The 20979-nt window shown below is 50.0% G+C and overlaps 10 protein-coding genes across 10 annotated transcripts; 6 read left to right on the top strand and 4 right to left on the bottom strand.

Annotated features, from left to right (window-relative positions):
- Positions 1-2762: 2762 nt before the first annotated feature.
- M409DRAFT_52741 (uncharacterized protein) lies at positions 2763-4554 on the bottom strand (the record flags this gene model as incomplete). Its single annotated transcript, XM_033812161.1, has 2 exons — positions 2763-4172; positions 4228-4554. The coding sequence occupies 2 exons, from the start codon at positions 4552-4554 to the stop codon at positions 2763-2765; spliced, it is 1737 nt and encodes a 578-aa protein (XP_033669597.1).
- Positions 4555-4953: 399 nt separating this feature from the next.
- On the top strand, positions 4954-6623 carry M409DRAFT_20724 (uncharacterized protein; the record flags this gene model as incomplete). Its single annotated transcript, XM_033805520.1, has 4 exons — positions 4954-5031; positions 5084-5299; positions 5372-5623; positions 5682-6623. 4 exons carry the CDS (start codon positions 4954-4956, stop codon positions 6621-6623), a joined length of 1488 nt encoding a protein of 495 aa, XP_033669596.1.
- Positions 6624-7137: 514 nt separating this feature from the next.
- M409DRAFT_65137 (uncharacterized protein) lies at positions 7138-8876 on the bottom strand (the record flags this gene model as incomplete). Its single annotated transcript, XM_033816384.1, has 3 exons — positions 7138-7881; positions 7915-8688; positions 8751-8876. 3 exons carry the CDS (start codon positions 8874-8876, stop codon positions 7138-7140), a joined length of 1644 nt encoding a protein of 547 aa, XP_033669595.1.
- Positions 8877-9477: 601 nt separating this feature from the next.
- M409DRAFT_52738 (uncharacterized protein) lies at positions 9478-10191 on the top strand (the record flags this gene model as incomplete). The annotated part of the gene is made up of 2 exons (XM_033812160.1): positions 9478-9658; positions 9698-10191. The coding sequence occupies 2 exons, from the start codon at positions 9478-9480 to the stop codon at positions 10189-10191; spliced, it is 675 nt and encodes a 224-aa protein (XP_033669594.1).
- A 53-nt stretch (positions 10192-10244) lies between these two features.
- On the top strand, positions 10245-10706 carry M409DRAFT_20721 (uncharacterized protein; the record flags this gene model as incomplete). Its single annotated transcript, XM_033805519.1, has 1 exon — positions 10245-10706. One exon carries the CDS (start codon positions 10245-10247, stop codon positions 10704-10706), a length of 462 nt encoding a protein of 153 aa, XP_033669593.1.
- Positions 10707-11742: 1036 nt separating this feature from the next.
- M409DRAFT_65136 (uncharacterized protein) lies at positions 11743-12693 on the top strand (the record flags this gene model as incomplete). Its single annotated transcript, XM_033816383.1, has 3 exons — positions 11743-11883; positions 11930-12017; positions 12083-12693. The coding sequence occupies 3 exons, from the start codon at positions 11743-11745 to the stop codon at positions 12691-12693; spliced, it is 840 nt and encodes a 279-aa protein (XP_033669592.1).
- Positions 12694-12797: 104 nt separating this feature from the next.
- Positions 12798-13826, bottom strand: M409DRAFT_20719 (uncharacterized protein; the record flags this gene model as incomplete). Its single annotated transcript, XM_033805518.1, has 2 exons — positions 12798-13445; positions 13515-13826. 2 exons carry the CDS (start codon positions 13824-13826, stop codon positions 12798-12800), a joined length of 960 nt encoding a protein of 319 aa, XP_033669591.1.
- Positions 13827-14541: 715 nt separating this feature from the next.
- M409DRAFT_20718 (uncharacterized protein) lies at positions 14542-16299 on the top strand (the record flags this gene model as incomplete). The annotated part of the gene is made up of 1 exon (XM_033805517.1): positions 14542-16299. The coding sequence occupies one exon, from the start codon at positions 14542-14544 to the stop codon at positions 16297-16299; it is 1758 nt and encodes a 585-aa protein (XP_033669590.1).
- Positions 16300-16459: 160 nt separating this feature from the next.
- M409DRAFT_65135 (uncharacterized protein) lies at positions 16460-17703 on the bottom strand (the record flags this gene model as incomplete). The annotated part of the gene is made up of 4 exons (XM_033816382.1): positions 16460-17201; positions 17257-17348; positions 17399-17549; positions 17675-17703. The coding sequence occupies 4 exons, from the start codon at positions 17701-17703 to the stop codon at positions 16460-16462; spliced, it is 1014 nt and encodes a 337-aa protein (XP_033669589.1).
- Positions 17704-18164: 461 nt separating this feature from the next.
- On the top strand, positions 18165-19454 carry M409DRAFT_65134 (uncharacterized protein; the record flags this gene model as incomplete). Its single annotated transcript, XM_033816381.1, has 3 exons — positions 18165-19122; positions 19339-19355; positions 19425-19454. The coding sequence occupies 3 exons, from the start codon at positions 18165-18167 to the stop codon at positions 19452-19454; spliced, it is 1005 nt and encodes a 334-aa protein (XP_033669588.1).
- Between the last annotated feature and the right edge of the window lie 1525 nt (positions 19455-20979).

Below are 20979 nucleotides of genomic sequence, written 5' to 3'. Positions count from 1 at the left end.
AACTCGTAAACGGAAGCGGAACGCCTCTCCGAGTCCGGAAATCGAGGACATTATCGAGGAGGTACCCGAGAACGAGGATAGCGATAGTAAGGGTAGCTGTATTACTATAGCGTTACGTAGATAGTCGAGAGTATCGAGGATTCGAGGCTTATACGCAGCTTCACCGTCTGCGCAGCTTCCCCATCAAGTACGTTAGTAATCTAACATGTGGAGATAGCAAGCGCGCGGCCGCTGTGGACCGTAATCTCGCCAGGGCTGAGGTTGTGAATCAAGTCATGGCCTTGTCCACGATCCCACATAGCCTTCGCCCCTGCCAGAAAGCCATCGATGTCCCCGCTATACCTTACTCGTCGGTGCACTGTCAGCTAAAGTACACCTGCAGTAGTGATATGCCTTTCACGACGTACCTTCACGACGTACCAAGACACGTTGCACCACGTCTTGCTAGCAACGGGATGGAAACATGCTCTCAGCTTTTCCCACTCGCCCGTGTCTTTGTAGAAGCGTTCCCGAATGAGCAGCGATCGAATCTGCGCCTCGGCAAGAACGTCTTCCAACGCACCCATCCTCGATGTTAGCGGACTGTCTTTGCGAGAACGTTCTCGGAACAGTGGAACGATGATGAGTAGAAGTACTTCGGATGGGTCCCGCAAGATCCTGCGCGGTTGCTCGGTCCCACTCATTGTCCACTGCGTAGGAATTGGGTCACTTCCCATATCAGAAAAGTTGTGCTCATCTTGTCAGGACTACTGAGTGACAGCGTTGAGTACTTGTCGATATGTAGGACTATAGCAGGAGACCGCCTTGAGGTTTCTCCAAGTCGCCAAAGTTCGAAGTATCTGCCAACGCAACAAGGAGAGGGGATCTTTTTCCTTACCGAACTCTCCATAGTACAATGCAATTGAAGAAGGCGTCTTCAAGCACCTGCCGAGAATCCCTTTCCAACTTAGCTGGCTCTTCCTAGCACACGCTTCCACTGTTTACTTATTCAGCGACTACCGCAACTGCATGTTCGCTGAGACCTCACCGGAACGTTTCGGCATCTTGAACGGAAGACTGAAAGGCTCATTGCGCGATGTCTGCATGACCGCGAAGGACAATGTTTCAATCACTCCCAAACGCTCAGAACAGAAATGAAGTGTGCTCTGTCTCTTTACATCTTCCAAAAAGTAGTGGCGTGCTGCAGCTCGTATTATTCAGCCGCAGGAGCGCAATGTGCCCACACCGATGACATCGTGTTCCACATAAGGCTGCTACCGTTCGAGCAACGATCTAGGGCTGGCGGACGCGGCTGTCTTCGCCTGACTCAGCCGGTCAGGTGCGTTGTTGCTGCTTAGTCCGCCGACTATCACAGGTGCTTAGACATTGCAGGCCGCCGCTCGCTGTCCACTTCTTATGGGATTATTCCTGTATGTGGGATGACACCTAATATGCAATTGGAACCAGCTATCGATAACAAATACCCCGGCTTCCGTATAATAGGGGTATGAGTCCTCGCTGCACGGCCGTCGTTTCTCACGCCGTTGTCGAACTATGGCCGCGAACATCCCAATACCAGACTTGGAAGAGCATAAAAATTCTCCTTGGCTGGACATCATACACGTCTTGCCGAACCCCAGAAGCACATCTCTTGAGGAATATCTCCGTCAAATGGCCATCTTCACCGTGGAGATGCATAACGACCTCCGTCCGTCTGAAATCTTGCAGCTCGCGCCTTTGTTCTGCAGCACAAACTTTCGCGTCGAAGCTGGGTGCCCGGAACAGTATATAATATCTAATTCAAGATCCAAGTATTTCTCCAAGGTCAAACTATTTCAAGCCAGAAATCCTCACTATCGAGCCCGCGCAACGAACGTCACTGTGCACCTCGATGAAGGACGGCGGACTGCAGTATTGATAGGGACGATGGATACATGGGCTCTGATGGGTGCCGAAGATACGCTAGTCCGGCAGAGAGCCTTTGTGGCCCATTGGCGGCGTTTGAGGAACGGAAAATGGCACGTGTGGAAGCTTGAGATCCTGCAAGGACCGGGATGCGAATCGACCTCTTCAATGATTGTTTGAGGAAGATGGCAATGGATTACTCGTCGACAGCATCAGGCGGGACGACCTGTCGCCTCTAAGAGGTAATCGAATTCCACTTTGGGCCTGCTACATCAAATAGTGTTCAAATGTTACCAAGCCAAAAGGAGCATGAATGAGTTACTCGCACATTTGCTCGTCATTATAAGCGACTTCTTGGTCACATCGTCATCTGAAATCGGGTCCACGTCGTCGATGAATGAGAGGTAAAACTCCAAGAGAAACAGGACTGAACAATTTGATCTATTAAACACCAGTTCAAGCATCCTCTGCAAAGATTATACGGAAAGCTGCGCGCTCGATGACAAGACGAGGAACGCTGTTGGCTTGAATCGAGAGGGCCAAGGTGGCTTTAGCAGAAACCATCTCACGTCATGATTGCTGCGAAAGCATTGCCCGCGAGAATCGACGACTGCGGTTCTGGGCACGAAGCTGGGCGTGTTCATTTTCTGCATCAATGATCAACAAACGCTTGATGTTCAAATGCAGAACGCTGGAAGCACTGGCGTCGTTCCTGGCCCAGACGCCGGAGGTAACGAAAGCGATAAGGGCTCGCTACTTTCTCATGATCCTGATGATGACGATGGGGAGCCAGATTGGCTGAAAAGTGATTGAAAGAAGAACGTCTTCAGTAGTCCAAGAAAAACTCCACCAGTCGTACTGTAGATGAAAGAAGACTTCTACAGCTCCTCACGTTCACGACCCGCCATATCCAAATGTACTGGAATCGGCTCGTGGCGGATATGATCGCCATCTCCCTCTATACGGTACAAGTCATCGATCTCCTGCTCATACAACCTCAGAGTCGGCGCCCGTTGAACTGTCCCCTTCCGAGACCTCAGCATTGGCCGATCTGGCGAAGTTACCAACACGTGCGTCTTCGCCAGCCTTGAAGTTTTCGACAACTTCTCGTTCGCTCGCTCTATACTCGGCCAGATCCTCTCGATCAAGTCCCCGATTTTTGCGTCCGCAGGCTCCACTAGCAGCACTTTCTGCCATCTCCCTGTCCCAGAGAGCAACACCGCATTGACCTCTGGCAGCGTAGATAGCTCCTGCTCGAATGCTATCGGATTACACAACTCCCCCGTCAACGTAGCAATGAGATCGTCAGATCTTCCGCGAAACCGCCAGAGGTGCTGGTCGTGCGGGTGTGGACTGAAGAGATCTCTCGGGTGAAATTCCTCGAGATGGGGGTAGACTGTGAAGATTGGTTGGATTTCCTCTGGTTCGTCGTTTTTGATCCAGACGAGCTCGAACATTTCTTCGTCGCTGCCTTTCTGCTTCTGGAAAGTTATGTTTGCGTAGGCGTGTGGTTGGATGTACTGCCATGCGTCTTCGTATGAGTCTTTCCGCGCACGGATTGCGGGCATCGTTAGGCCTTCTGAGCTGCCGTAGAGGTTTTGAATCCGCACGCCAGCTTTCGTGAATGCTCGACCGGTCGCATAACTCACATCTGCGCCGCTGAAAACGACAGCGGAAGCTCGAGAGGTTACGGCGGAGATCCATTCTGGCTTTTTCGCGATCTCTTCTAGGAAAGGTGCAGGAGCGCAGAAAACGTCCATGTCGAGTTGTTGTAGACCTTCGATGATTGTCGGCGTGGACGGAGGGACTCCGGCGAGGGGGCAAACCACTGTTGTTTGGGAAGCGATGGCGTCTATGAGGGCTATCATTATGCCTCCGGAGTGAAAGAAGGGGAAGAGTGCGAACATGGTATTGGATTGGATCTCGGCGATGGCGTTGGAGTAGTTTTCAGGAGGCGGAGCACGAAGTTCTCGAATGAAGGCAGCAGCGGTTTTGTGCGTCCATATCAGAGGTTTTGGCGCGCCTGTTGTGCCTGAGGTATGGACCATGCAGAGTGGCCGATCTTTGAGATCTTGGTATCGATGAGGATAGGGGTAATGCTCTTGTTGTTGACCCAACAGCTCGTAAATGGTTGGGATGCTGATGACAGGAAGGTCATCGCCCGATTTCAACAGGTTCTGTACTAATGGGCCGTGCGGTGGCTGCAATGTCAAGAGCGTCTTGCACGAGGCTGTATCGAGGAGCTTGACGCAATCTGCTTGCACCAGACGAGGAGAAGGAACGAGGATCTATTACATTTGTGAGTTCTTTGTGGCATCTCCGGATGTCATTACGATCGCTCACCGCGTATCCGGCCTTCGCTGCCCCCAGAATCGCAACGACATATCCGATATCGTTGGGCCCAATATATGCCAGCGTCTCGGTATTCTTTCCCTGGCCTAGTTCTTTCGACAACAGCCATGCAATTCCGTTCACAGCATTCGCCAGATGTCGGTATGTGACCTTGCGAAATCCTGCCGCGTACGATGTGAACGAGTTGGGAATCTGGGCATATACGGCATGCGATCTCGCGGCGGCCATGCCATCAACGATATTCGGGAGGAGTTGATCCACATCGTGAATAGCAGTGGGGGGCTTAATATGACCCTCCGTGAAATTTACTGATGCCATGGCGAAAGTAGGTAATCAACTTCGGACGTTGTTGCATAGGATGCTGCGGTTTGTAATTCTATATACTTGAAGCCATGTCACTTCGCGAACTCGGGCAGCACTCCTTGGTCGTTCCGCATAGTGGGCCTCTTAGGGCTTGCTGAGCAAGTCGATGTCTTTTTGGGGTCTGTAGCTAGTGGCATACGCCCTATTCCAGGGGAATACTGGATTTTAGTCGCCAGGGCTGCGTTCGGAATATCTTGTGGGCCTCAGGATGCGTTCCATCCTGTTAGCCCGGCGCGGGACGGAAGAACATGACGAGAGCCATCATGCTGACTTAACGGAAACTTGACTGTTCTTAAAATAATCCTCTCCGCGAGCAACTATCTCTCGCTCTGTGTTTTGCATTTCGACGTAAATATGACGATGCTTTCGCCAGATGGGAGGATCGAGAAAGGCGTGTTGCTACTCCTGGGTGCCGCCTTTCTCTTGCTAACGGTAGGTCTCATTAACTCTATCTAATGGCTGGGAAGCTGACAAGTTTGTCAAGGTGTTTTCAATCTGTCTGGTACGAGCGGCGTACTTCTCGCCTTTGAGCAAGTATCCGGGCCCCAAACTATGGGCTGCGACGCTATTGCCCAATGCATGGGCGAGATACAACGGCAAATTTTTGCCCAAGGTCTTGCAAATGCACCAGAAGTATGGCAGAGTTGTTCGTGTGGGGCCGAATGATCTCTCGTGGATCGACGAAAGGGTGTGGAAAGATGTAAGTGTTTGGCGAAAGTCAGGAGGCCATACTCAGCTCGCCTTCAGCTCTGCCGCTCACGTTACTACGCAGGTCTTCGAACACCGACAGAATCATCAGGAGTTTCCCAAATGGCGTGTGGGTCCGGCCTTGAATGGATACAGAGGTATCCTTAGCTCTGACAGAGAGGACCACTCTCGCTATCGGCGATTGCTATCCCACGAGTTCTCGGCCCAGAGTATGAAGAACCAACAACCTATCATTATGGGTTATGTAGATCTGTTGATCAGAGGACTGCGAGATTGCTCACCACAGGAGCCGCAAGACATGGTTCAATGGTTTAATGTAAGTCCACCAGCGAGTAAAGCTCACCGCCATCTCTAACCCATCACTGCATCTTAAGTGGGCGACATTTGATATCATTGGGAGATTGTCTTTTGGAGAAGACTTTAATTGCCTCAGGAACAGAGAGGTATACGAATGGATCACTGCGGTTATGGGAAATGTCAAAGCTGTTTCAGTAACCACCGCCCTGACCCAGCTAGGACTTGGCCGTCTCGCCCCATACTTCGTCTCTAAGGAGTTGGTTGGAAAACGGAGGGCAAATTACGAGTACGCCGCAATGAAGATAGCAGAAAGATCTCAAATGCAAGCCGACAATGACGACTTTTTGGACAACGTCTACCATCACATGGGAAAGAAGTCCGGGATGGTCGAGGGCGAAATCGTGGCAAATGCCTCCAACTTGGTCCTCGGCGGCAGTGAGACAACCGCAACCCTGCTGTCGGGTTGCGCCTACCTGCTGGCCAAGAGTCCGGACAAGCTGCGGAATGTGCAGAACGAAATCCGTACGACATTTGCATCGGAGGACGAGATCGATCTGTTCAGCGTTGTCAAGCTACCTTACACCCTTGCCGTTCTTAACGAGACTATGAGAATCTATCCCCCGGTACCAAACATGCGAGGTCGAAGTGTTCCTTACCCAGGTGATACGGTGGCAGGCGAATGGGTTCCCGGTGGTACGAAGATCATGTTGCCTCAATATGTTGCCGGACGTCTCGCCTCGAACTTCAGACAAGCTGAGGATTTTATTCCTGAGAGATTTCTCGGTGACCCGAGATTCGAAAATGACAACTTTGCAATCTTCCAGCCTTTCTCTGCGGGACCACGCAATTGCATCGGGAAGAATTTGGCGTACGCTGAAATGCGTCTGATTTTGGCCAAGTTCTTGTATAACTTTGAGATCGAGCTGGACGCAAGTTCGTATGACTGGATAAGTCAGAAAGAGTTCACTCTGTGGGAGAAGCCTTCGCTGTGGATGAGAGTGAAAGCAATCGAGCACTAGCAAGAGTTGTATTGGAGGCATGATTTGAGATCACGAATCTATGCCCCAGAGAAGGAGAGAGCAGATGAACAAGCAGAAGATCAAAGCCTTGTTTCTTTTCGGCGTATGTTCCTTTACTTCGGGAAGAACATACGACACAATTCGCGACGAGGCTGCAATTCGAACACCTCGAGCGATTTTTCAAGCTGCTCTGGTTGAAAGCACATACGAATCGCTCCGCGAAGAGTCTGCAGCGATCTGCCAGCTGAAGTCACTTAACACGCAGTTGAGAGACGCACATTTACCGCGCACGATTTTTCACAGCCTTCCCGTATTGGCAGAAAGGGAGCACGGCATCAACTCACTGCGACGGGTGGGGAACTGGGGAATTGGCGAGAGACTGGCTGCTGTACTTGATCTTCTTGCTTGATTTCAAAGTAGTCGCATTGGATACATCCCAGCTGTATCATATGTATCGGCTGAGGTGGAAAGAACAGCGGTGCATGAGATGCCGCTTGCCAGCAAAGATCCAGAATCATCCTAGACTATCCGGGATCACATAAGCCATCAAATCTGCAGCTCGGCTATAGTCAATCGGCACCTCCACGACCGACAGACCTTTGTGGCTCAGCGCCTTGTCCATGGTACTTTCCAGCTCGTCCGGGTGATTCACCCTGAACCGTTTCCCATCGAACGCTTCGATGAGCTTTACAAAATCCACACCTCCCAGTTTGATCCCGCTGCTCCGGCCATACTTTAGCTCTTCCTGAAACTCAACCATGTCGTACGAATTACTATTCCACAGGAAATGGGTAATGTTGCATCCCTGTTGCGCGGCTGTGCTGAGTTCTTGAGCCGAGAACATGAATCCACTGTCTCCGGAGATACTGACCACTTTCTGCGAGCAAGGCGGATTCTGAGCGAGCGATGCTGCGATCGCCCAGGGCATTCCAATGCCGAGAGTTTGTTGACCGTTGGAGCAGAGGAGACGACGAGCTTCGTAAGCCCTGAAGTATCGCATGATGTACAGATATACCGTGCCCACGTCACACGTGACAGTGGTGTCTTTGGAGACTCGCTCTTGAAGAGCCGAGACGAAATGAAGCGGCTGTATCAGCTGCGAGTCACCCTCGCCAGTGTCCAATGTGTGATGCCATGCGTTTAGCTCGCTACGTAGGGTACGACAGATGTCACTAGTCTCAATAGTGCTACTTCGAGTCACATTGCTGCACAAGGCGGTGATGTTCTCGTAGATAGAGCCCAGCAACTCGACAGTCGGCTTGTAGGTTGAGCAGTACCCGCACCTCTACACGTCGATGTGCACAGTTTTGGCACGGCCCTCTGGATTCCATTGGTTCGTATCGTACTCCCACGGGTCGTAGCCAACTGTTACAATCAGGTCAGATGCAGCAAGCAGTCGGTCACCAACTTGGTTGCGGAAGAAGCCCACGCGGCCGAAGAAGACGCTCGAGGCGAGTTCATGGGGAATGGCGCCAGCTGCCTGGAAAGTCTCGACTACCGGGATAGGATGCCCTGTTAGGAACTTGCGAATAGCTGACACTACCAGCGGATTACTGGCACGTTGGCCAAGAAAGAGGACAGGAAGCTTGGCTGTCTCGATCATTCGTCGTACGGCGTTAATCATATGCCCTGGGGCTGGACCGAACGTTGGAGAGATGTATGCTTCTGGGACGAAAGCTGGCATTTTACAACTGCTTGCCGCAATATCGAGAGGTATGTCAACGACCGTGGCGCCCTGAGGTGAAGTTGTTGCAGTCCGAAACGCGGTCAGGATTGCTTCGGTTACCTGGTCCTCGGTCTCGATTGTGACGACAGACTTGGCCGTGTCCGATAAGATGCTGGTGGCCTTCATCGACTGATGAGTGTGCTTGAGGGCAGCCTTCCTCGGCACAGAGCCAATGATGGCCACGACGGGATCGCCCTCGGTCGTAGCAGTGACGAGCCCTGTGGTGAGGTTGGCTGCTCCTGGCCCAGACGTCGCCATGCAGACCCCTGGTACGCCTGTGATGAGCCCTGTTGCCGCTGCGAGAAACGCTGCGTTCTGTTCGTGCCGACAAACGATCAGCTTGATGTCTAAGAAGCATATGTTGTCAGCTATGAGGTCGACAGAGACAGCTTGGCACATACCGGGATATCCACCAGCTCATCAAACAGAGCATCAATCTTGGCGCCAGGAATGCCAAAGACATATCGTACACCAGCATTGTACAAGCTGTCGACCAACGCTTTGGCCATCAGGTGCTTGGCAGCCATGCTGAAGTTGTTTGATGAGGTCGCCTCGTGGGTATGAATTTCTTTGCGCAGCAATGGCTCCTATCATATCCTACTGTGCGGGAATCTGCTTCGAGTTCATACGTCACATACCCAGCGTCTCTCTGCGCTCGAGGTTGAGGTTTTGCTGTAGGTGAAACCGTACGAAAGCTTCTGATTAAGCATTGGACTTGTGCATGTGCAGTGTCGTCGGCCAGGGCAACACACTGGATTTTCATCGCAAAAGGTCCCTGCATGAGCTCCATGTAGGGTTGTTAGTGCAACGCATAGTCTTTCTCGTCTTGAAACCACCAACCTTGAACGTCATGCCCTAGCAGTTGACACGACGAAGAACAATGACTGTGAATACAGGCCGAACTACCAGGCGAAAAGGTGTGCGAAAGCAAAGGTCATCGAATCCCATTTGCCATGAGCATCCACTTGCAACTGCACAAGATCCGAGACAGAATTGCCATCAACATCCGTCGGCGGCGAGGCTTATCAGGAGCAGGCTCGGATGGAAGTAGGAAAGGCAGGGAGTCTGGACGAGTACCACAACATGAAGAGTCTTGATTCGACTTACTAGTCCTGGAAACTAACAATCATGCTTGGTCTCCAGCGAGCATCTGTCATTGTTTTTGACGAACCGCCCGGAAGGCGGCCATATCTTGGAGAAAAGTACGAGTGGTCTCGCAAGCGTCAGGCTGGAAGTGTCCGTCGTCAGCAATATTCTCAAGCTCTCGTTGAGTCACGACTTCAACGCAACCCGACCTACCACCGACAGAGTATGTGTTGACGGGTTGGACTGCTGAGGATTGCGGAAGAAAGTCGGAAGGGCTTCTTGCCAGCGAGACATCCGATCCGAGGGACGGGTTCAATGGAAGTTGGAGTCTTGGGATTCTTGTTGTCCTCATCGGAAGGAGGAAAATATGTTGTTGTCGTTGCCGCGCGGAGGAGGATTCTCGTGAAGTCATCCCGTCATTCACCCAACTTTTGCCAACGGCTGATGAGTCAGTGCGGCTCGGCACAAGCCGACTTCACACTCTGGAACTACTCCGAGCTCTCTCTTTTCGCCAATCTCACTCACGTCATCGTCGTCGCCAGCATCGAGTTGCCGCGGATACCATTGTCCACGGACAAATTTACCTACGCCTGTTCTACCCGACAGTACGGCAAGAGCACGATGCTATCTCTCACCATGTCTCGTCCGTTGTGTCGCCGCTCCGCCGAACAACCGATATGGTCGTTTGGACATCTAGCCATCTTCTCGAGCAGCACCACTACCGCGGGCATCGGTAGCAAATTTTCAACACGTTGAACGGATTCAGCGGGAACATCGCAAAAATGAGCGTGTAGATCGAGATATTAAACATGCCATTTCTTGGCCTGACGAACCATGTCTCCATCCACGGCCTGATAAGATTCGATATGCCAAGCGACTCGCCGCCTCCAAACTCTTCCCTCGACTTGCTTCTCGCCGAAACAGCCAAACAAACATGGGTACCCTCATGGCAGAGCTCAGCTGGCTGGTTGGAAGAGCAATCCACGACCATCTTGCAGAATCTCGAACCTCCAACGAATCAAAACCCAGGCCACGCCATGATCGACCACTACCACGTCGCAGACTTTCCATCCGATGGAAGCTTGGCCAAATCGATCAAGCCAGTGCAACTATATGGCCGCGACAATTACATGCGTTTCCGGAGCAAGGTTGCTTCCGCCAACCCGGGCCTGCGTCTGGAAGTTGTCGATACGACCTCAAAGCTGGATGAGCCCGCAGGCAAAGCTACGGTCTGTGTCACTTGCCGATTGGTAAACTACACCACACGTTGACATGAAACCCCGCGAAAGCGTCGTATTCATGGATTGGGTCCGGCGGAAAGGCGACCAGTGGGTCTGCGTCAAGTCCAGAGTCATGCATGGGCACAGCCATCTGCCAGCCTTTCCAACAATCTCCACTCCCGACGAGGCAGGACCTTTGAACGTGGAGGGACGCTCACTAGAAGCTGTAAAAGACATATCCACAGAATCAAATACTGGCAGCCCGAGTGAAGAAACGATGTCTTAACACCTGCTCGGGCGGATCATGGAGTATCTTCGTGGGCGTTCTGGGATGTACATAGACTCATACAGATAGACGCATTCATAGAAGCCTGACATTTTGGGAGACCTCCTCGACGGCCAGGCTGTCTTCCCAACTACACTGAAAGTGTTTTGGGCAAATTCTGGTGGCTGACGCAAATCAAGGCAATGAGACTTCAGATACATGTACTGCAAGGCTGATCAAGTGTAGCCTACCGGCTGTGCCAGACCTCATGGGGGAAGGCTCTGAATTCGATCTTGATCTCGATGGGCTCCTATCCGAGTTAGGCTGTCTGATTACGCTTTCGGCACCTTGGTAACAAGCTTGCGCCACACCACCATGCAGAAGATAACATGACGTCGGGAGAGGAGGGCAAGCATGTTTTACCTGACGCATCTTCAGTGTTGTGAGGCATTATTGCATTTCCTTTCGCCCGATATCTCTCACACATCCCGTTCCAGCCTGGCGTCCTCCTTCTCTTCAGCCCAACAACACTCTAATCCGAGCATGCCCCGACAAGCCACCTACGGTGTACAATTTACTTTTATGTGATAAAGGTTGAGGTTGGAAGACACGCGGCTCCCAGTCGTAAGCACTTTCGAGCCCTACCTTGCCAAAAAGTTCATGCACGGTGATCAAGATTGTAGTCTGAGGAAGGAATTGCTTCACCATCGATCTATTCACTCTCCACAACTGCAGTATATGGATGATGGAGAGACCAGCGATGGGGGAAATGAGAATCAACGCTTTCCTCATATTTAAACCTCAGACTGGCGAGCTTTCAACATGGCACCTTTGACCCAATGGAATCGCCTCATTCGATACGTGTCCGCCAAAGACGGTAGCATCCGCTACGGCGAGCCTGTAGTGTCCGACAACGGTGCTGACATTGACAATCTCACGTCAAAAGGGCTGTTGAAGGTGCAAGTATTGGAGGGAGATATGTAATTTGAATCTAGCCTACACAGGGGAGGAAGATCAGGTCAGCGAGCTACTCGGGCCTCTGACGTGGGAAGATGTCCCGATACTTCGCTGTGTCGGAATCAACTACACGAGTCACAGTACGTATCGTTCAAACAATGCCGTCTTGTCGGCGGGACTCAAGAAGCTGACTCCGTGTTTTCAGTGCGTGAGATCGGGTTCGATAATCCAGAGAACCCGACAATGTTCTTCAAGCCATCGTACACCATTACCGACACCGGGAAGCCGGTGCCCATTCCAAAGCTTGGCCAATCATGTCTTGACTACGAGGGAGAACTCACCATTGTCATTGGCAGGGAGGCCAAGAACGTATCGGAAGACGACGCTCTTGACTACGTCGCTGGCTACGTATGCAGCAACGACGTGAGCTGCCGTGACTGGCAGATGGAGAAGAACAAGGCCGGTTACGAGCCTCAATGGTGTTTCTCGAAGTCCTTCGACAAGTATGCACCACTAGGACCGCAGATCGTGAGCACCAAGATTCTCGGCGACGCCAAAGGACTATCCATTACCACGAAAGTCAACCGTGAAGTCCGCCAGAAGAGTAACACCAGTGATCTCTATTTTGGCGTGCGCAAGCTGGTGAGCTTTCTGAGTACTGGTCAGACAATTCCTGCTGGCAGCCTCATCATGACTGGTACTCCCGGTGGTGTTGCGCTGGGAATGAAGCCTTCGAAGCACCTCAAGGACGGCGATGAGGTCGTCGTGGAGCTCGAAGGAATCGGGAAGGCTCGCAACGTTATGGAGTTTGAATAGATCTGAGACTGTGAGCGGGTATTACGCAATGGAAGCCTTTACAATAGGTGCATCATGCTTTATCTTTGTCAAATATGTACCAGTTCCACACGCTCCAGCGTCCATTATGTATAGCTGGCAGCATATCGCGACATCATATGCTCCTGCACCGTGAAGGGCTTGATTTTCCAAGGCCCGGTTTCTTCAGCCAAAGGTCGGATTGTGCAGTCTGGGTTACCGTCCAGAAAGAACGGAATGGAGTATCGATCACCCCCTGACTTGTTGATGACTCGGTGGACTGTACTTTTGTAGGCACCGCCGGTCCAAACATCTAGCATATCTCCAACATTGACAACATATGCTCCCTTCTGCGGCACTACATCGAACCATTTGTTTGAAGCCTGATTCAGCACTTGCAGACCCGATTTGTCATCTTGCAGCAAGAGAGTAATGGCCCCGAAATCCGTGTGCGCTCCGGTGCCAACAAGGGTCTCGTCGTCGCTGTCTGGGTGCGGAGGGTAGTGAAGCAGGCGGAGAGAAGCTATCGGCTCATGGCAGAAGTCGGCGAAGACGGTCGTATCGAAGCCTTTCATGCCAGTAGCGAGAACCCGCATGATGATGAGTGACAGTTGAAGTAGTGCTCCATGGTACTTCAGCAGGGGCTCTTTGAACTGCGATCCAGGAATCTGCTCTTCATGCGGCCATACGTTCGGCTCTCGAAATGGAAGTGTGGACGATTCCAGACCAGCAATCTCGTGTCCAACGAAAAAACCCTGAGCGCTGTCAACACAATGGGCATGCAGTGGGATTTGCTTGCAGTGTTTACGGCTGCTTGGACTCACCTCTTTGAGATCGGCCTGTTTCCCAGGTTCTAGGAACTGTGTGCCGATGACCTCGTAGCCTCGTCCAGGCTTCCCCCGGAGCTTGTGTTTGTCTGCGTCAGAAAGGCTGAAGAATGCTTTGGCGGCCGCGAATGCCTCCTGCTGTAGTGCTCCGGGGACATTATGTCCAACAAGCTGAAAGAAGCCGCTTGTTGCACAAGCATTTCGGATCTGCTCGATGACATCCTCTGCACATTCTGAGTTGGGCTGCCTCAAGTACTCGCTGAGATCAATGGTTGGTACGGTGAATGTCCCTTCTTCGTACGACCCCATGATCGTTGGAGGAGTCTCGGCAAATTGGCAAACGTCAGACCCCAATGCTGAACTTTCACGTATAAAAGAAGAGCATGTTGTGTTTGAGGATGATGCTCTTCTCCCACCCTTTTGGTCGATCAATCAACAGGTCTGCTTTCTTGTAATCGCGCAGATAGAGGCGAGTCCGAGGCCGAGCCGGCGGGCTCCGACAGCTCCAGACGAGGTAGTTGAGACAGGATCGCAGCTGCACAGATCAGATTGGCCTTATGCACCCCACTGGACGATATACCGGGGAACACAGACGGAGCTTCTAGAACGGAGATTGTTCTTGTCGATGGACAGTGAGCGGATGTGGCCGAGCGCCGGAAAGGGGCTGGAACATCGTAGCTACAGAATAGCAAGCTCACGTAATACGTACGATAAGGATCTTCGTACCTACTTTTCGTCTTCAGTATCGACATCAGCTATCTTTGTATATCACATCTAGCGCTGAAACCCCGACTTCTTCGTGGTCGCAACCACGATGCCGAAAGCGAGGGTCCGACACACCTGTACCGAATGCAGCTTGAGGAGACAACAGTGTGACCGGCGCTCGCCGTGTGGACGCTGCATCAAGCGCGGCGTTCCAGAGAGATGTCATTTGCACTGGCAAGGGCAGTACGATCCGGCAAAGCATCGGGTCTACCCTTCGAAGCATCGCCAACTGAGGCCTGAACAAGAACAGTCGTTTTCCATGTCAAGCTTGAGGACCGAGACAACAACGTTGTCCCAGCACCCGGCAGGCCCATCTTCTTCGTCAGGGATGCTGCCTCGTCCAGAGTGTGATAGATCAGCCTCAACTAGCGAGTCTAGCGAGGCTTGGAGATATGCGAGACCCACTGCCTCCAAACCCGGTTACGACTTCACGCCATATCAGCTGGAGCAGCTCCGCAAGATCGGTCCTGAGCCTGCAGGCAATTCCGTCTCGCTACTACCACAAGCAATCTCCGCCGTCAACTATTGCCGCATTGAGGGATTTCTGCAATCTCTACTGCCAAGCGTGGCTCACATTTGGAGGCTGGTCGACTACCATGAGCAGTACTTGCTCTGGTATCACTGCTGCTATCATGGCCCGACGTTCCGATCGGAACTTCAAAGCTTGATCAGGGTGCAGAATGGACAGGAAGTTTTGGATGTGGCGAATCTCGATCTGCAGTGGCTGGCACTGCTCTTCTCTATCATGACTGGGAGCCTGACATGCACCGTTGAGGCTCGAATTCAAGACTGGGGCTTTTCCCAGCTCGAAGTCGCGAGCCTCTCCACGCAATGGTACAAAGCCGTGATCGCATGTCTTGACCACGGCGAGTGGACAGTACAGCACGACCGCCGTTCCGTACAAGCCGTAGCAACATTGACAATGTCCGCTCATGCGCTGGGTTCTTCGGGCGAGCTAGCGGTTCTCCTGGCATCTGCTGTGAAAATAGCACAAAACATCGCCCTGGATCGTCTCGAGTACGACGGTGAAGTTGAGCACGTTTATGGCTCTTCGTCCGCGGAGCAGCGGCACCATGCATTACAGCGCGATCTAGGAAGGAAGCTCTGGTCACAATTATGTGTGCAAGACTGGATGTCGGCGCCATCTGCAAGGAATTACATGATCAACCCGCTGCACTTCACAACCACGAGGCCGTCCAGTCGAGATTATCTTACCATGGAGTTCATTCCGGAAACCTTTCCCACTTACATCAGCTACGGAAACTACCTATTCGACATTGCTAAGTTGGTGGTTCTTCATCATGATGCAACCCTGCAATCCATCACTCCCTTCACGAAATACCAGCAGGTGCTGGAGTACGACAAGAGAATGAGGATTCTCGCTACCAAGGAGATGCCACGGTACTTTCACGTTGTTGAGCCGATAGATTCCTTATGGCCAGAATGGGTCCATTGGGCAAGATCTAGCCTGACGGTCTCGTTCTCTCACAAGATTATCATGATCCATCGCGACTTCATCAAGGCGAGCTTTTCTGATCCGGCGTATACAACAACACGAGTGACGTGTGTTGCAGCAGCCAAAACAATCCTCAGTGAAGCGAGCAAGGCGAAAAGCATGAATGGCCCAATAATCTGGATCGACAAGGCTTTTTGCATCTTGGCGGCCCTGGTGCTCTGTCTTGACATCCGCCACCGCGTGGAGTCGGAACCTGAACTTGCACGGCACGAGTCGCTTGTCAGAGAATGCATCGAGCAACTCAGCTTGTTCAAGAGCAGCGCCATCGCAGTGCAAGGAGTAAAGGTGCTGAGCGAAAGCCTTGCGAACAGCAGCCGCCCAAGCAACCATACACGCAGCGTGATCCAGAATATCGAGGGCTTTGAAATGGGTAGTTCAACTTTGATTTCGAATGAATCGCCGGCACGGGTGGAACGGGGTGAACGCAGAACAGTAGAGATCTTTCCGCCTCAATCGGGACTCAGCAGCAAGGCCTTGCTGGAGTTGTTTTCACTACGATGAAACCGAAAGATTCTGACTTGAAGCCTCCCAGGGAAGTGAATCTAACAAACATGGACAGACCATGCCCGAGGACCATGACCTGAGTGCTGTATTCTCCCCTTTCTAAGGCGCCACTGCGCCCAAGGAAGCGTATTCGCTGCAATTCGCCTGTGCTTGGCACCTAGACCAGGCATATCCGCACAGAAGGAGGGTGGACAAGAAAGTTGTTGATCAGGTCCGCCATGGTTGTGTTTTGGACGCCGTAGCCCAACTCCAACCAGTGCTGGTTCCTGACGCTGGTGTCGTTTATCCACGCATTCGATCCATTGCTGGAAACGATCTTGTTGTATCCAAATCGGTTTCCATATCGTAGAAGAGGAGCCACCCCAAGCTTCTGAAATCCTCTCATCCCCACGATCCCGTATAGAGTGGTAACCGGGTCCCAAGTCTCGCGAGTGACGGATCCGCGAGTAACGTACCATTCGTAAGCTGCAAGCACGGGCGAGTCTGCCGGAGCTCTCTCGAGGACTTCACGACCAGAATAGATGTTGCCGCCGAGCTCGTTTCCCGAGAAAGTGATTGATACGGATCGAGGCCAGTTGGCAAGCACGTACGCAGTGCTCTCAGGATCACCACCTCCGAAGTTGTACTCCCAGCCTGAAGGGTACTGTCCACCCATCACGATCAGCTCGCTGACCTTGGCCTCTAGCAGTTGTGTGCCTGAGAGTGGGCTGATTGAATCGGCCGTCGATCGAAGTACGTCGGCGAGATTGGTGAGGAATCCAATGGAGATGATATGCAGGCTGTGGCTGTCGGCAGCAGCGAGAATCGACCTGTACATGCTCACAGGAGTGTTGGTCTGGAAAGCGTCTTTGACCGCGCCAGGCCAATTATATGCTACTTTGCTGGCATACTCGCCTCGTCTTGGGCTTTTGTCAGTGAGTTCGTGGAGTAGCGGATCCATAAGAACGAGCTTACAAGTACTGCCAGTCGTCGAAGAACGTTTCATTCGTCAGGGGACGAATAGCACTGATCGCGACATGACTGTTCCCAAAGTACGAGCAAATGGCCTGTTCGAAAGCTCAACAACCGCTTGTTTGCACGATATAGGTAAACATACACTGGCTGCCGGCGCACCGTATTTTGAGTGCGTGTTGATTGCAACACCCCTGAGGTCCGCAAGGCCGCAGTTGTGGAGGACATTGGCCACGGCCAAAGCACTAGCGTCATCAACGTCGCCAAATAGGTCTGTGTCAATGATGATGGGCTGCCTCGAGAGCGTTGCAGAGGCTGCGAAAGCGAACTTGGAAACCATGCAAAGAAGGTAGATGGTAGTATGCATGGCGAGTGAACCGTCACAATGCTGAAACGACGGGTCAATGACTTGTTGTCACACCTACGCGCAAGGCCCATGAAGGCTGTCATGGCACATATACCCAGCTCTGGGAACCAGTGCTGTGGCACGGACAGCCGGTCCTGATTTCATCCAATATCGATAGAGGCCGAGCGGAAGACATGTGTTCGAGCTTGACATTCTCGATAGTGTTTTCGATGTTTTGCAAGACCTGGAACTGACAGCCCGGGTGAGATACGATTGGATCATGAAGCTGGTACGAGATATCGTACTGCGTCTCGATAAGCCCGGGATCGCTCATGAAAATCGTACCACGCAACCAGCCTCTCCCTGCTTGTACGGATATCGCTCTCTACACCAGTTCTCTTCCCCTTCGCCTCGCTCCGACATGGGCGAGAAACGCCGAGTGCGAGGACTGCCGTTGTCGAACTTCCCAACTTTGTCATATATACGAGTCGAGACAAGCCGGTGGAGGAAAGCAGACGGTCTTCAATCATTGCAAACACAGACATCTTCCTTCATCTAGATCGCCATGGCGCCTACCAAGTACCTGAACCGGCCCATTCCTGTGATCTCTCTCGCCGATTTTGAGAATCGCATCGACGAAATCGCTCAGTCTCTGTGTGCGGCCGCAGAAGACGAGGGATTCTTTTGCATCACCGAGCATGGAATCTCGCTGTCCTCAGTGGAAGACATGTTCGCCAACTCAGCTCGCTTTTTCTCGCTGCCTGACAATACCAAAGCCGAAGTAGCTTTCGCATCCGATCGCAATGCTGGCTGGGAGAAGAACGCCCAGATTCGGCCATCCACGGGCGTTGCAGATCGCAAGGAGTCTTATCAAATGCAGTTCGGCCCAAACATGGATGGCAAGTGGTTATCAAACACCATATTGCCAGAGTTTCAGTCCTCTGCATTGGACTTCATGCACCAGACTCAGGCCGTGTCTGAAAAGCTCATGACTTGTTTTGCTCGAGGCCTGGGGTTCGACGACGACTACTTCATTCGTGCCCATGATATCAAGAGCCCAGAGTCACAGACAGTGTGCCGCCTGCTTCATTACTTTGAGACACCTATAAAGAGCGTGCGGGCCGGTGAAGAGCTCCATCGTGCGGGAGCTCACACCGATTGGGACCTGCTTACTCTTTTGTTTCAAAAGGAGGGTCAATCAGGACTGGAGATCTGCCCAGGACGTGAAGTCAGTACGTCTTTCGGCCACGGCGATACCTGGACAAAGGTCGAGCCCACCAAAGGTGCCATCATCTGCAACATTGGAGATCTCCTCATGAGCTGGTCGGATGACCGCTTCAAGTCGACGTTCCATCGAGTCAAGGCGCCCACTGAGCCGGATGATTACTACGGCGAGCGCTACAGCATCGCCTTCTTCAATCAGCCGTGTCGAGATGCGCTGATCCAGGGCCCCAAGAAGAAGTACCCTCCGGTTACTGGCGCCGAGTCTACCAAGAATGCGATGAAGCTGTACTACTCGCTGGGCAAGAAGGAAAGAGACACGGGCAGCGAAGGATTTACTCATCGGGGGTTGAGTGAAGTTCAACAAGGCGCGAAGATTGTCAACAGCCTGGCAGCATGAGTTGGAATGGATGTGGAAGAACGTGCGACGACAAACCAGTAGTGTTCGTAGGCCGAGCAATATCCTCACTCTAGTTTTATATCCGGCTCCCTGCCTATCTCTCGTACATCTACCGCAGTAGAAGAGAAGCGTCGAGTAGCGACCCCTCGTTTAAAAAGTAAGTCTAACTCTCCTACTATCCGACCTTTTAGCTTAGGTATATAGAGGTACGTAAAAACTGTACCTAAGGTATAGAATCTACTCTAAAAGAGTCCTAAAGCTACGCCCTAATTCTACGCTAATAGATTAAGCTAGTATAGTATAATAACGTTCGCTATTACGTTAATAATAGCGTAGCTAAAGTATATAATAACTACTAACTTATTATAAAGGAGTAATAAAAGAAGCTTAGAGACTAAAGTATATAGTACTAGTAAAATAGCTAGGTTAGTAATAAAAGAGAAAAGTAGTAGTAGTATACTAATTACTTAAGTAAAATCTATATTAGATATTAAATATTAAAAATCCTAGAATAGAGATATTAAAAAGTTAGATAAGTACTAATCTATATAATATATATAGGCGTATATTATACTTATAGTATATAAAAATAGAGAAAATAGAAGTTTATTCTTTTATTAATTAAGTAATAGATTAATAGAGTTCTATATATTACTATAACTCCTTTTATAGTTTAAACTTCTCTACTTTAAAGTTATAATCTATAGAACCTAAAATATATAATAGTTAACTTTACTAGCGACTCGCTTATATCTCTAGTATAACCTATATTTCTAAACTTAAAAAAGTAATTTAAAAATAACTCTATAGTATAATAGCTAGAAGTATAAACTTTACGTAAATAGTAGGATAAATTATTACGCTAGAATAAAGTATATAAACTACGTAAAAAAATAGTATATTTAAACTATATTTAGTAGCCTAACTTTCTACTAGTTTCTTTTTCTATATAAAAAAAAGCTCTAACTAGTTAGTTTCCTAGTAATAAACTACTTATATTATATATATAAACTCCTACTAGCTAGCTAGTACTAAAAACTAGTTATTCTATTTATAATAGTTTCTATAATAATAATAAAAATAGTATAGTTAGTATATATTTAATAGTCGCTTTATATAGAAGTCGCCCTAAACTATATAAACTAATAATATTTAAAAATTATACTAAGTTAAAACTACTCTATAAAGTTTATATAAGTATTAAATATAGTAGAAGTAACTAAATTAATAAATAATAGTAGGAACTAATTTAGATATAATTATATTAGTTAGTTATAAGAAGTAGAAGAACTAAAGTAAAATAAGCTCTTTTTAGTTATATAACTTTTAGTATTAATATTTTAGGTATCTATTTTAGTTTACTTATCTAGACTATACTATTTAATACTTTTACTTAAACTAGTATATATACTTTTAAATAAAATCTAAGCGATAGTATATAATTTAAAAAGATTTTTCTCTATCTAATTAGATATTAGAATCTATTCTACTACTATAGTATTCTATACGTAGCTTCGAGGTTAGAGGTTAGAAGCGTATTTTAATTCTTTTTTTTAAAAAAATAGTATATCTTGTAGCCTATATCGAGTTATCTATTCTTTATATAAATGAAGTATATCTAGTCGCTTATTATTGTACAAAATACGTTTAAAGTTAACGCTTAAAAGTATAGACTCGCTTCTTTAGATTACGCCCGAGAGACCCTTTATTACGCGCTAAGGCTTTTCTCTATATATATTCTATAAGCTCTCCCTCTTTA

This window comes from Zasmidium cellare (genome assembly GCF_010093935.1).
Source record: "Zasmidium cellare ATCC 36951 unplaced genomic scaffold M409scaffold_11, whole genome shotgun sequence".
NCBI lineage: Eukaryota > Fungi > Ascomycota > Dothideomycetes > Mycosphaerellales > Mycosphaerellaceae > Zasmidium > Zasmidium cellare.
This window is presented reverse-complemented; position numbering and strand designations above follow the sequence as displayed.